At 40.6% G+C, this 15,000-nt stretch overlaps 1 protein-coding gene across 4 annotated transcripts in view; it reads left to right on the forward strand.

Annotated features, from left to right (window-relative positions):
- nebl (nebulette) overlaps positions 1-15,000 on the forward strand; it is a 110,631-nt gene that overhangs the window by 75,934 nt on the left and 19,697 nt on the right. For 2 of the 4 annotated variants that reach the window (XR_007035758.1, XM_047349945.1), the window contains exons 41-57: positions 372-482; positions 3,535-3,645; positions 3,867-3,977; positions 4,092-4,202; positions 5,112-5,219; positions 5,295-5,405; positions 5,541-5,648; positions 7,780-7,890; positions 8,148-8,258; positions 9,572-9,682; positions 10,087-10,188; positions 10,901-11,005; positions 11,083-11,196; positions 13,244-13,348; positions 13,531-13,635; positions 13,717-13,824; positions 14,082-14,192. The exons of the other annotated variants lie outside the window; for them this stretch is intronic. Coding sequence is in view for 1 of the 2 variants with exons in the window: in XM_047349945.1 (XP_047205901.1) it covers positions 372-482; positions 3,535-3,645; positions 3,867-3,977; positions 4,092-4,202; positions 5,112-5,219; positions 5,295-5,405; positions 5,541-5,648; positions 7,780-7,890; positions 8,148-8,258; positions 9,572-9,682; positions 10,087-10,188; positions 10,901-11,005; positions 11,083-11,196; positions 13,244-13,348; positions 13,531-13,635; positions 13,717-13,824; positions 14,082-14,192 (1,854 nt within the window). In the remaining variant the exon portion in view is untranslated. The remainder of the gene's footprint in view (positions 1-371; positions 483-3,534; positions 3,646-3,866; positions 3,978-4,091; positions 4,203-5,111; positions 5,220-5,294; positions 5,406-5,540; positions 5,649-7,779; positions 7,891-8,147; positions 8,259-9,571; positions 9,683-10,086; positions 10,189-10,900; positions 11,006-11,082; positions 11,197-13,243; positions 13,349-13,530; positions 13,636-13,716; positions 13,825-14,081; positions 14,193-15,000) is intronic. 4 annotated transcript variants of the gene reach the window in all.

Genomic DNA, 15,000 nt, shown 5'->3' on the forward strand with positions numbered 1-15,000 from the left:
TTTCATCCTTTGCTTCACATGAAAGCAGAGGCAAACTAAATAATTCCTGATCTGACAGGAAAATATAGACATCAGTCCAACGTCCTAACAAACAGAATTAGCTGCTGCCTCTCAGGAGCTCCAACTTGTTCACATATTGAAGATAAACTGGCTGCTGCTGTCTATTCTGGTCTTATTATCTGAGATTCATTCAGCGATGCTGGAAGCTTCTGCTCCACACTGACTCCGTCTGACCTTTCATGGAGTTCAGATTGTCCTTAAGAAGATTAAAATCACATCAGCTCCCATCTGCTTTTGTTCCTGGGTTGAACCAGGCTCAGAGCACGGAGTGTTTTTCCCTGACAGGGAATTGTTTCATTGTTTCCCTGCAGGTTAAGTACAGGGAAGCAGGGAAGAAGGAGGCCAGCAGCTCTCTGTACCACCGACTGCCTGAGACTCTGGAGACGCTGCGTGTTAAAGAGGTTACTGAGATGCAGAGCGAGGTACAAACATCTATTATTCTCACTCATCCACTTTTTATCACTGAATATTTCAGCATAAAAACACTTCATTCGTTATACAGTTAGGGGTTAGTTAATGGTGTCTTAGAGGTTTCTGCTGGTTTGTTTTTAAGCACCGAAGTTTAAACCAGTTTTTTCCTTCATGGAAAGTTGGAGCTGCAAACAAACCTGCACTCAGACCCCCACTGTGCTGCATTTTAGCTGGCAGTAAAGACAAACTTTAATGATTGAGTCATATCAGCCACTTTCAAGACCTGCAATGAATAACTTCATTTATTTGCAATGCTGTTTATGGGAGAAAAAAGCGTTCAGCATTTCCCCTCTAAGGAACTGGAGCATCTATGTATTAAAATCAGATATTCTGGAGAAAAACTAGATGCACTAACAGAGAAATAACCCCAACCAAAATCTCACCCTAAGTTTCTGTATTTTGATGCATTCACACCAAAGATTAATATGTTCTATTTGGGATGCATGAGGACGCCAATGAACTGAATGGAGCTAGAAGCAGGACATTTGCTAGCAGTCACTGATCCTTCAGCATTCTGAGGTGTGAAACATGGGATTTTCTTCTGATATTCATCTGTTTTGTTGCAGACAAGCCAAAAAGAAGAAAGAAGCCTATAGCTCATACTGTCCATGCAGTAGTGATAGCGTATCGGCTGCTTGAACATTATTCAGTGGATTTTCATGTCTAAAAATAATCAAACAACACTAAGGCTTTTCAGGTGATGGAGGAAGGATATAATTGGATAAATACTGTTTACTAATTCTTCCTCCCTCTATGTTTAGGCACAGGGTGGTATAAAATTCTCGCTCTATTATAACCTTAAGCAATAATACTGCAATTTTATGATATTTAGACAAAACAAACATGATTAATTTCTTTTTTTAAAAAGGAACAATTCTTACATTGTTGCTGCTAAAGCAGTGCTGTTACAGATATAATAATGCTGCCTATGACATTTATTTACTGTTGTTAGTGAGACCACAGACACAGTGTTAATATTTTACATACTATGCATTACCAATATGAATTTTCTTTCAGATGATATTTAGAAATATCTAAATTAAATTGTTCTTCAGGTAAAAGTTCTTCAGTGCTTCAATTTCAGCATCTGTGGGTAACTTTATTTTTAACAGATGTGCCCATTGGTGGAAGACTAAAGTAAATACTGTATAAAATGAAAAGGAAACCTTAATGCAGAAAACATTATTGTTTTTTGCTGTTTTGCTCTTCATGGAGTAGAACTGATTGCTAGCATTAGATAGTTAATTAAGCAGGGGTTTAGCTAGCCTGCACTCTGCGTAGCAGACATACTGCTCTAGACTTTTAGACTGCTCTGACTCCACTCCGAACTCGGCCCGATCCCGGACCCTCTGAACCCTCTGGAGTTTAAACCATAGGAGCGGTGTGACGGCAACATTTTAGGGTTTAAAACCTTCGTATGCCTTCAGACTGGTAACCAGTCCATGCCTGTGCACAGTATTTAATTCAGTTTATTTTTACAGCAAATATATCTCAAGACACTTTGCAAGAAATAAAAGAAACAATCAAGTACATCTACTCCAGGTGATCCTAACTATCAAACAGTTCAGTCAGATTCATTTATTTATTTAAATTGGTTCAAAAGTTTTTCTATCTAAGGAAACCCGGCAGATTGCATCGAGCCAGAGACTCGCAGCATTTACTCCTCCTGGATGAGCATGTAGAGACAGTAACACGAAGAAACCTCCAGCAGAACCAGAACCCGGCTCAGTGTGAGCAGCTATCTGCCAGACGGATAAAATACACAGAAGCACTGATCCGGGAGTACTTTCCCTTTTAGCCCATAATTTATATAACCCGTACTTTCCTGGATCATACAGTTTGTGAAATGAATTTGTAAGTTTGGAAAGTCGATGGTCCTTTCTAGGAAATAATCTGAAATGTTTTGGAAAGCACCTTGTAAATTCTGAAAGACACAGAAAAGTTCTTGAAAGGACATTGCAAATAGAAATGATTTCTACGTTTGTCTAGGTGATAGCCTCTTTTCCAAAACATTCCCTTGTAAATTAAAGTTAAAGGAAAGTACCTTGTAAATTCATGACTAGTACCCTGTTAATTTGAGGAAAGTATCCAGTAAGTACTCTGTAATTTACAAAAAAAAGTACCATATAAATTTATAGAAATAACTTGCAGTTTAACCTTAAAGATTTAAGGAAAGTACCAAGTAACTGGTAGCCTTATATTACAGCCTGTTCCCAGATAGTACCCTGTAAGTTGTGGAGAAGTACCATTTAAGTTCACTAAAATACCCTCTAAGTTATAGGAAAGTACCTTTAATTTTGTTTTAAAATTAGTTGTAAGTTGCAGGGAAATAACATAACTTCTGAAAAGGAACCAGGTTACAAGTCGCCTCAGAACATACAGTACCTGGGTCCCTGAAGTAACCTGTAACCTGATTATTTAATGTCTCACTTTTAGGTGTGATGCAACTAATTCTTATTACTATGGTTACACACTTTTTGGTCATTATTGTCTGTCCTGGGTTTTACGACAGTTGGATGTACTTTACAGGTATGCTGGGAACTATTCTCCGTTGAAAGAAAAAAGTAATTAAGAGAAGGTGCCGGGTTACTGCTGCACACGGCAGAACATTCAGAACCCTTCCAGAACCCAGTCCATCTGCTCGGTTACAATATCGTGCAGGATGAAGAAGGGTTCCCTAGTGATGTATTTTTTATAAAAGTAAATGAACATATCAACTCCAAAATCACTTTTAGATTTAACAGACTTTAATAATAAATATGCCTGAGAGTCATCCACAAAGCAATAGTGAAGGCATCACTGTACAATAATTTTACTTACTGTAATGATATATAAAGTTAAAAACAATAGTCTAAGTACAGAACCCTGAAGAACTATTGGAGCTTGTTACATACATGTGTCTAGAAACAGTCCACTGTGGTTCCTTTAATTAAAAAAAAACATCTATAATTAAACTTTAGATCCGAGACAAACTCAGTTGCTGCACTTCTGCCTTTTCATCAGAACAAGTACAAGGAGAGCGGGAAGGAGTCCATGTCGTCTAGTTTGTACGCTCAGCTGCCGCAGACGTCAGAGATGGAGCTCGCCGCCAAGGTGTCTGAGCTGCTGAGTGAGGTAAAACATCACACCGTAGGGGGCTGTATGGTGATTGGTTGATTTCTGTAACATCATCACTTAGCTCTGAAAGAACCTCATCACATCACAGCCAACTTGATGTTTCCTTTAACTTGTCAAACACCTGTACCAAACCTACGGGTTGTAAAAGTTCATTTCTAAATGAACTCTCTGCTACATCATCCTGAGTCTCCTCTGCATCTTTTCATCCTTTCCTGCAGAGCAAATATAAAGAGGACGGGATGAAGAGCCGCTCCCAGAGCCTTTATTCTCATCTTCCTGAAACCACTGAGACCAACTTTGCTATAACTGTCTCTGAGCTGCAAAGCCAGGTGAGAATAACTTGATGCTTGGCTGTTGAGTGCAAACACAACCGTCCCGCTTATTTATCCAGATTCTGGATTTTGTTCCTGCTGGAAAACATGTTTGACTGATGATTTGTTCAGGCTAAATACAAGGAGGCGAGCAGGAAGGAGAAGAGCAGCTGTCTTTACCACCAGCTGCCTCAAACCCTGGAGACTCAACATGCAAAAGAAGCCACTGAGCTGCAGAGTCAGGTACAGATGCAGGTCTGGTGTTTAAACACTGAGTGGACCAATCCAGGACCAATATTTGGTCAGGGCACACAATCAGTTTAATTACATCAGGTTTTCACTTGTAGTAAAAGTTCAATTTTCTATTGTATTAACTTTGATTGACCCAAGAAACATTTTATGCAACTCAGGTCTGGAATATTTCAACTTGGTTTGTTGGAGGTTTAGGAAAAGGTCATAGTTTATTGAATTCTTTGAGTAAAATAATGTTCGACCATGGAAATTACCTCCGTGTTGTCCACAACAGGTCCCTTTGCTCCTACAACTCTGTCTTTGTTGAGGAGAAGAAGTTTATTTCCCCTCTTTGTGTCTGAAACATTGTCTGAATCCCAGTCACAGCCTAGCTGAATTTACATCTGTCTGAGGTGAAACACCTTGGAAGTTGGTCTGATCTTCAAGTAGTTTAAAGTTTAGTAGTTTATTGTCACAGATTATGAAAATGCAACCTTAGACCTTGTTTTTAGGTGCATTTTGTGTGCTTGTTCTCTGCGTTTTCAGAATAATCTTGTTTTCCTGTAAACTCATTCCTTTCATGTGAAAGATCTGTTAAAACTGTGACCTCTAATGTTTGGCTTTGTTGTGTCAGATTAATAGCTGAGCTGAAAAGAAATGATTTCCACCTGTCAACATTGTGAAATCACAGAGAAACCGTCAGTAAAAGCATGTAGATGGTTGCACTGTTCAGAAAAACATCTAAAAATAGACAACCAGCAGTCCGTTCTGTTGGGTCACGCTTACATATCTGTACACAGGCATGAAAACAACTGTCATTCAGATCAGCAGACCAGACATTTAACTCAAGTTTGAAATAAAAATAAAAACAGATTTGTTTTTTAAGTTTTGTAGCCAACTTTGAGATCTCTGTCTCTTCAGGTGAAATACAGAGAAGGTAAAAAGGATCTAAACACCAACCTGTACTCTCAGCTGCCCGAGACTGACGAGATGAAGTTCGCCAAAGCTGTCATGGATCTGCAGAGCGAGGTGGGCGAGGTCATTATCAACAAGTTAATTATTTATTGATTAGCATCTTTCTAACTTGGCATTTACATGTTCCAGAATAAATACAAGCAGAAAGGCAGACAGGAGATCAGCAGCACTGTTTTCCATCAAATGCCTGAAACTAAGGAGATGGAGTTTGTCAAACAGATCTCAGAACTACACAGTGAAGTAAGAGCTTCAAACGGAGGACACTCTGTTGCACTTTTGTTTTATTAACAGTAAATCTGTCATTTATTAAATGTAGTAATGGTATTAACAAATACATTTTGATGTAAATGTTTGGTTTTTGTGTTACTGTTGTAGTCAAAGTACAAGAAGGACACGGAGGATCTGGCCAACACTCTGTACTCACTGCTGCCTGAAACTCTGGAGACGCAGTTTTTTAAAGAGATGGCCGAGACTCACAGTGAGGTGTGTGCTTATCTTTGAATTATTTTGTTTTTGTAACCACAAAGAAAAGAGAATTAGATAAATTTATGATGCTGACATGTTGTAAAATAGGTTTATTATTCATTTTGATTATGTAGTTTATTAAATGTCATTACAGAGTGTAAATAAAGTTTATCTTTATAAGATAGAAATATCTGAATATCAGCACACTTGCCTTAAAATAAATTGTTTTCTTTGGATAAAAATAGAACAGTGTCATCGGTATATGTGTTTACTGAGTCCCAGCGCGGTTCAGCACAGCTCTACTCACTTTTAAGGCCTTTCCATTAGGAACTATTTTTAGTACCTGGTTGGATAAGGTTCCAAGAGAACAGGGTTGTGCAGAAAATGTGACATCAGAAGACTGTCGGTCACCGATAGGGTCGGGGAAGCCTTACTAGTAACAGCATATTTTAATAACTAATAACTTCAACCATTAAATTGTTGTACGCTGAGCTTATTGTGTATATGACCTCTATAGCAAGCTAGCATTAGGTAGCGTTAACTCAACCTCACACATCCTTTATCTTGTACCCTTCAGTTTGATACCGCTCCATGGCTCCCATCTCTCTGCTGTACTTGTCAGGGTCTGCCATTTTGGTTTCTGTGTTTCTTTACTTTTTCAGTTAGGTGTTTCTGTTCCTTTAGTGGTTATGTTTATTTATTCCCACCTGGTGCTTCTTAGTTTTGTGACTGTTCTGTCTGTACTTTTGCACTTTTAGTTCTATTAGTTCGTCCTCCCTTGTTCTTAGATCCCCGTTTGTTATCATTTTCCCTTAATATTAGTTGTTCTCCCCAACCTTACTTCTAATATAGTTTTCTCTCGCTTAGTTCTTCATCTTTATTTCTCCCTTCCTCGTTTATTATTCTAGTATAGTTCTCTGTATTAGTCCCTTCTGTTTCAGTTCTTCTCTGGCAGTTAATAGTATTTGATTATTTGTTCCTGCTAGGTTTAGTTTCCACTTATTTTTTATATTTTAGTTATTTGTTATCTTAGGTGTTCGTTTTTCTCTGCTCCCCCCGTTTAGTTCATTATTTGTCTCTTTCCTACCCAGTCTCCAGCTTCCTGGTTTTTAGTTTGTTTACGTTTCCAGTCTACTTTAGTTCCTCGTGTCGCTCCGTTCCTCATCATTAGTCACCATAGTAACCACCATTCCCTCAGTCTCCACAGCCGGTTCTCGCACCTGTTTTCACTAATCATCAGATCACCTTAGCTTTCCTCTCATTGGTCCGCTCTCCTCCTCTCCCTGCATTTAACCTGGTCTATGTTCATTGTTCTCCACTGGTTCCTCATGAAATGTCACGTCTCTCCTCGAGCTCCTAGTGTTTCCCTGGATTAAGCTAACCAGAGTATTCGTCTGATTCTCCAGTGATCTTGTAAGTGCTGAACTACAAGCCTTATTAAAGTAAATCTTATTTTACAATATGCTGAGCCCTAGTTCCTGTTTGCATTTTGGTCCAAAACAACGTCAAACCGTGACATTACTGATCCAGAGTTCTTCATCTTGCTGCCAGCCATCTTCTCTGATATCTTCCTTCACTAACAGCAGAGCAGCAGTCAAGGCTGTTATGTTCGTGTCACATAAAATCACATCACGTTGTGTTCTTGGACTGTGGAGCCACCTTGCTATTAACAATCCCGCCCACATTGAGATGGTACTCGGTGAACCAAACCGTGTAGAGCTGACCCGACCGAGGAGGGTATAGGTACTAATGGAAAAGGGACAATAGAGTTGTTTTGCTTTTTCGTTTCCTTTACGCAGTTTATGTATTTAATGACGTGCTCCCTGTGGAGCAGGAAACAGGAAAGTGTGCAGAAATGCTCTAAGCATGCCTAAGCTGCTCTAACCCTGGTTGCACAGATTCAGTAGCAGCGGTGCACCTATAGAGGAATACATGGCGTCTGACAGTGGCAGCGTTAATGCCACAGAAGTCTTTCACATCAGCCCGGCTGTTTGCTACAGTGTCAGAATTATAAAAAGATATTGTTAGAACATGATTTTACTACAACATCACGTCTTCCTATGCTGCTTAAAGCAAAGGCAGTTTTTACTTGTCTTGTACATGAAGAGATAAATATTTTAGATGTAATTTTAGTTTTATTTTCTTTCAGAATAAATACAAGGAGGCCAGTAAGAAGGAACTGGTTAAATCTCTGTACTCCCAGCTTCCTGAAACCAAAGAAACTCAACACGCGAAGGAGCAAACTCAGCTGCACAGCGACGTATGTTCAACACACACCTGCTTTCTTCATTTAGTTCATTTCAATGGTGGCTCAGTACATTTGAATTAAAACTCAACCTTCAAATATTGTTTTATATTTTTGTCAGTCAGGATGTCTTGATAAATGTTTTATTTAAAACACAATTATTGCGAGGTGAAAATAAAACTGCGGCTCTTCAAATGATAGTTCTGCATCCTTAAGGTTGGAGTCAGTTTGTCAGGAGGTTTGTGGGTCATCAGTCTGTTGGTTTGTTGCAGAAAGCTTACAGAGAGGAGGGGAAGAAGGAAGCAGGTCACAGTCTGTACGCCCAAATGCCCCAAACCATCGAAACTGTCTTTGCAAAAGAGGTGACCAAAGCCCAGAGCGATGTGAGTCCCAGCAGAACTTCACACATTTCTGACATGAGAAAAATAACCTACATGAATCTTTTCTACGCTTGATTAATGCAGAATTTGTTGTCCTGGGTCAGTGTTGAATGAACACAGAACTTCATGACTTCCCTTCATAGATGTCCTCTTCTGTTCTGGGTTCAGTTTAAGGTTTTATTTCTGACTTGACTGGTTTAAACAAACTGATCACATCTCATCTAGCAGATCTTCTCCACATCAACACTGCAGTATGCTGGTGGACCCGACTGCATTCAAATCTGACATGTAGGCTAAAACATGAAGATGACTAAACCTTTACCTGAGACCCACATGAAACACATAAATTAAATATGAGCTGCAGTACAGTCATCCTTCAGCTTTATGTCCTTCCCTGTGGAAAAAAGCAATCACCCAACAAGCTCCGAGCTCAAACGTTTAACGTAAAGATCAGAAGTATTTGTGCTAAACGTTGGACATGAAGATGGTCCAGAGGTCGAGCCTCCTACAGCTCTTCCCCTCAGTGGGGGTGTGATGTGTGGTTGCTGGGTGATATGTGCTTTGGTGTTATTTTATCTGCAGAAGCGTGAACAGAGGGAGCAGCTGCTCCACAGCCTGAAGACACAGACGCTGACCTACTGACCAAAGCCCCCACAGAGCAGAGACACATTCATGCTAATTTCATTTATGATTTCATTTATGATTCATCCACATTGATGCATATCCATTTTATTTAGTAGCTCTTATTACCTCTACCAAGGAGGTTACGTTTTTGTCTGTCTGCAAAATATCTGAAAGTTCTGAAGAGATTTGGATGAAATCAAGGTGTGTATTAGGACAGGAACAGATGATTAGATTTTGTTGGTGATGCTGTATAAAACTAACATCAGTACAAAACTGCTCTACACGCTTGGTCTCAGCCGGCCCACAGCCTGTTATATTAAAGCTGTGGGTAAACTGGGACGCAGATCTGATGCTCTACTGGTTTCAGGTCACCTGACTGAGCAATGTAACATTAACTGGGGCGTATAACAGGCGTCAGACAGCCTCACTGTCTGCAGCACAAAAGCTTGTCATGAATGTATTAAACAGTGGTTTGTGTGACCTAACGCTCCACATCTCTCATCCTTTCAGCCAAATACTCGACTGTGATATCTACAACTCAGTTAGTCACTGATGTTTCTCTTCTTTCACTGCTGATTTTCTGACTCCATCTCTTCAAATTCCACCTCGTTTCCACATTTTAATGTCTGGTTTTCCTCATTTCATCCCTTTCCTTTCCTCCCCTTCATCCTCCTGTTTTTATGCCTCTGCAGAAGTCCTATAAAGAGAAATATAACCGTGAAAAGGGAAAGTCCGACTACGCCAACATGAAGGCGCTGCCGGAGGTGGAGCACGCCATGAAGGTCAACAAGAACCAGAGCGATGTAATTACACATACAACAGACTGCTTGTTATTTATTCAAACAACAATGCATGATTCTTTTTTTCTTGATTAACTGGCTGCTGAAATCAGAAAAATACCTCCATCCCATCCCAGTTCATTTATTAGCAAATAATAAAATTAATAAAAAACGTTTCTTTTATTGCAGCAGATTCATCTCCAACTGAAACATTTAGGAAACTCTAACATTTAATTTTGTTCAATTTTATTCTATTTTTCATTAGCTTCAGATTTAGATGCCTTACATCAATAATGCAATTTACATTACTATTTGTTTTAAATAGACATTTTGGCTTCATTTACTTGTCTGACACGTTTTAGCTGCATTTTCTTTGTCTTATTTGCATTTTATTTATGTTTGACTAAAACTGCTGCGGCTGATCTCAGGTCAGCTACAGAAAAGGTAAAGAGGAGCTACATCACTTCAACCCGGTTCCTGACCGACCGGACATCATCAGCGCCACCAACGCATCCAAACTGGCCAGCCATGTGAGTCCTCGTGTATCTGCGTGTGTGTGTGTGTGTAGCGTGAAACAATGTCTCCTAATCCTGTACATTAGTTTCCATGACAACAGTCATGTTGAGCAGCTGAGAGGAGATGCTGATTAATTATAGAACAGGTTCTGCTGTTAACGGCGAACTCTGGTTATGTGACAGGCCCGTGTTCACATAAAGTGGGTCCATAAATGTTTTACAGAACAGATCCGTGTTCAGGAGCTGTGGGGTTCTGACCCATAAACAGTAACAGCTCCTCTTCGGGTTTGTCCTGAGATGTTTGCAGACATGCTTACGGTTGTTTGAGAGGTGAACACAGAAAGAGGAACTGAAGGAGGGATTTACCAGTGGAACAAATTAAGCTGCAAACAAAACTAGAAAATGTCAGACTAGAAACTGAGTCGTCAGTTTTTGGTGTAACAATAACAGGTATTTATGATTGACTTATGTTTTATGTCTATATTTTCCTTTCTAAGTACTCAGACATTGCTTAAAACCCATTAAATCAGATCTTCAGGATCTGCTGAAGATTTTTTCAGGCCTTGCATGAACAATGTCCAGCCAAAGTCCAAAGAAGACCCACAGGAACCCTGGAGAAAAACTAAAACAAGCCCTTTTGAAAAGATTCTAGAAGAATCTGGGTGCTTGGAAGGAAAATATAACATTAGAACTGGATCAGGACCTTTTTGAAACTTGTGCTTCACAGGTGGGCTATAAGAGTAACACTAAGCAGCCGGTCTACACTGATCAATCTCTTCTGGCCAGAACCGACATCCTGCACGCCAAAGAGGTTTCCAAACTGGCCAGCCAGGTAGCAAACAACCACCCACCACTGAGACCCAACCAGAGACCAACCAGTCAGACTGATTTTACCCTTCTGTCCTGCAGGTGAAGTACAAAGAGAGCTTCGACCGACAGTTAAAGGACCAGAAACCATGTTACAACCCCATGGACTGCGTCTCCTTCAAACACACCCAGGCTGCTGCTGCTCTGGCCAGTCAGGTGGGAGGTCCAGTCTGGATACCATCTTCTCTGCATCTTTTCTAACCTGACCTGCTAATTGGAGGTGAAGTCAAAGAATTTGGAGGAATTCCTCCTTCATTATTCCATCCTCTGGAACAGCAACTTTCCCACAGAATGATGCTGCCACCACCATGCTTTAGTTACATCAATGTTCACATATTTGAAGGCTTTACTTCTTGCTCCATCTTTGTCTCATCTGGGTAATCTTCTCTGTCCATGATGATGTAAAACGGGCTTTCAGTGCCTGACATTTTCTATCTTCACTTTCTCTGATTGGAGAAATGCATCTTTATCCACTTCAAATAAATATAGATCTCTTGATAGTTGTATAATTATTCCCAATCTTAATCTAAATTTAACACAAACAATATGTGTGATACTTGACACGTTCTTGGGGTAAGTCTCTCGATTTTCATTAATGCTTCTGTTTAAACTGGTTTTAAGACTTTCTGGTAACAACTCACGCAGAACCATGTCATGAGATGAGCCTCTGATATGGAGCTGATCATTTACACGGAGACAAACACGATGCATCTTCTAGATCCAAACATTGAGCTGATTTTGTGACGGGAAGCAGTCCCTCAGATCGCTGAGTTTGTTGTTCAGACTAACTTTCTTCAGATCACCTGCAGTTTTCTCCTCAGCCTCAGAGATAAACAAGACCAGGAGGAACAAACTGTGTCTGTTGGTGTGTCGTTCGCTCGCTGAAATCCAGTCTGTTGAGTGGGCGTAACCATGGCAACCCTTTTTTAAGGCAAGAGAAGAGGGACTGTGGGATGAAAAGCAGGAGAAGGTGAAGAGGTTACAGGCAGACACACATACAAAAGCTCTTCCCAACCGGACCTGTGGTCCCAGCTTTGATCCTAAACAGAAACCTGAAATGTCCTCCGTGTAAAAACGTCTCACTGTGATGCTTCACGATGAGACGTTCCCACATGAACAGTTAGAGACTGGACACGTGCGCACGCAGGTCAGTTTTAGCTTCCCACTCAGCCACAGTGTTACGTAACAGCTTGTTGTTGCTGAACGCTGCCTGGTGTTCAGGAACGCTGGAGCTGCTTTTCACTGAATCTGCAGGCTGAAAGGAGACCTTCATCCCTGTGGGCTGACAGACGGACCTGCTTTCTGGCTTCAGGAGAGTTTGGCACCTTTTAGAGCTGCGTTTGGCAGCAAGGAAAGAGAAACCTGTGCAGAAATTAAAGTTCATGAACAGAGAGATGGTTCACTGCCTGAAGCTTAATGACATTAAAACCAGATTACTGGTTAAAGAATGCAATAATAACATTCTCTTTGTCTACTGGTGTAAGAAATAAGAGAAGAAATGTGTTTATCTGAGAAATATTGAAACCCAAAGGGTAGAACTTGGTAAAGAAAATCTCTCTGAAACTGATTCTGTCACTGAGGAGATGTGGAAAGCTCAATTTTATCTTTACTTAATGCTTGTTCCAGTTTAAATTTACCCTTACATGATGCTGTAGATAGGAGCCCCATGTGGGCAGAAGTCTTCTGTTGGACTCTGAGTTTAAAAGCCTGTAGAACGCTACAACATGGCCGACGTTTAGCGTTTTATTCTCAGATCGCTGCAGTTGGTTTCTGTTCTTTTTAATGTTTAACAGCAGATTCTGCTCAGATCTGCCACAATTACAAGATTTATCTGGCCAGTCCTGATTTGGCTGAGAAGAAAACTTAGATTGTAAAATAGATCTTGTTTCTCTCTGTGAAAATCATCAAGATGGTAGTAAAACCAGTAAAGCACCTGGATTCTGGCTGACAAAGTGATATCGGGACAAAATAAAGCCAATACTTTCTGGAAACGTCGAGTCATTTTCCAGGCCTTTTTTCAGAACTTATCAGGTACTTTCAGGAGGTTTCCTGGAACCTACTGGATCATTTTCTGGAATGTGACCTGTGATGCAACTTTGTACTTTCAAGAAGGTTTCTTTACTTAAAAGTCAGTGGCTGTTTTAAATACTTTGCACAGAAAAAGCATTCATTACCTTAATGTAAACCTGTTCGTTTTTTCCAGGTGAAGTATAAGACCAACCAGAACCAGAGACCCGAAGGCTCCTCAGACCTGCCGAACCTCCTGCAGCTGGAGCACGCCCTGCATGCCAGCAAGCTTCAGAGCAATGTACAGTCACACACTTTCTATGTTTGCATGTGGGACAAGCACCTTAACACTGAGTGGTGTGGTTGCTCCAGAAGTCTCGTTCTTTAGGTTTATAGTTGTGGCGCCTTTGGAGCTGAATAATAGTTCAAATAGCCCTCGGAGATATTGAACCTCCTTGTTGTGATGATGTCTGTGTTGCTCAGCTGGAATACAAAAAGAAGTACAAGCAAACGAAGGCCCACTACCACAACGCCGTGGACACGGCTGAACAGCGCCACCACAAGGAGAACGCCGTGCTGCACAGCCAGGTTCCACAGTCATACTCACCCAGTCAAACATTTGGTTTTTATATGTTTTTACTCTTTTTTTGATGAGATGTTGCTTTTTAGGTGAAGTACAAGGAGGAGTACGAGAAGAACAAGGGTCGCTCTCTGATGGAGTATGGAGACACTCAAGCCTATAAAGTAACCAAAGAAGCTCAGAAGATGCAGAGCGAGGTAACACCAACAAACATCTGCCTCTGTGTCTGCAAACGGCTCAAAAATACTTCTGTAACACTGTGTTAGAGTTATATTTACGCTCCTTTATCTCATGTTTGAGAGAGCTGAATGTTACGACTCCTAGTGGTTAAATAGCAGATTGCAGCTAATTGAACTCCACAGATTTAAACAGAGGTTTAAATGTGTGGAATAATTTACAGCAGAATGTCCCAGATCACATTTAAAGAGACCTTATATGTTTCTGTGTCTCTCAGAGGGAATACCGCAGGGACTTTGAGGAGCAGGTGAAAGGAAAAGCTTTGCTGGATGTGGATCAGACGCCAGGATACCTGACGGCCCGGCACGCCAGCAGTCTGCTGAGTGAGGTACCAAACATTATCAGGCCTGTTAGAAACCAGTTCCTCCAAAATTATGAAAATGAAAAAAATATATTAATTAGTTTTGTGGTATTCAGCACCTCTACGGCAATCAGCTGGGGCCAAATTGTTAGCAAGTCATAAAATAATAAAAAGGTTATCCTACGGGAAGCCACTATTAAAGTGTTTTTTAATTTAATTTAAGGATTTTTAGATGCCAGAGAAGTTAAGAAACATTTTCTAAATGTTTGCAAATATTTGTAATTTCATAATAATACAGATGCCTTTAGAAAAATGTTTTTATCCTTTGTTTGCTTTAAAGTGAAGCGCTGCTTGTTTACCTGTATGATATTTTATTAACATTAGAGAGAGACAGACAGACAGACAGAGACAGACAGACACAGACAGACAGACAGACAGACAGAGACAGACAGACACAGACAGACAGACAGACAGACAGACAGACAGACAGACAGACAGAGACAGACAGACACAGACAGACAGACAGACAGAGACACAGACAGACAGACAGAGACAGACAGACAGACAGACAGACAGACAGAGACAGACAGACACAGACAGACAGACAGACAGACAGACAGACAGACAGACAGACAGAGACAGACAGACACAGACAGACAGACAGACAGAGACACAGACAGACAGACAGAGACAGACAGACAGACAGACAGACAGACAGACAGAGACAGACAGACACAGACAGACAGACAGACAGAGACACAGACAGACAGACAGAGACAGACAGACAGACAGACAGACAGACAGACAGACAGAGACAGACAGACACAGACAGACA

The sequence above is a fragment of the Girardinichthys multiradiatus genome, chromosome 21 (genome assembly GCF_021462225.1).
Source record: "Girardinichthys multiradiatus isolate DD_20200921_A chromosome 21, DD_fGirMul_XY1, whole genome shotgun sequence".
Lineage (NCBI taxonomy): Eukaryota > Metazoa > Chordata > Actinopteri > Cyprinodontiformes > Goodeidae > Girardinichthys > Girardinichthys multiradiatus.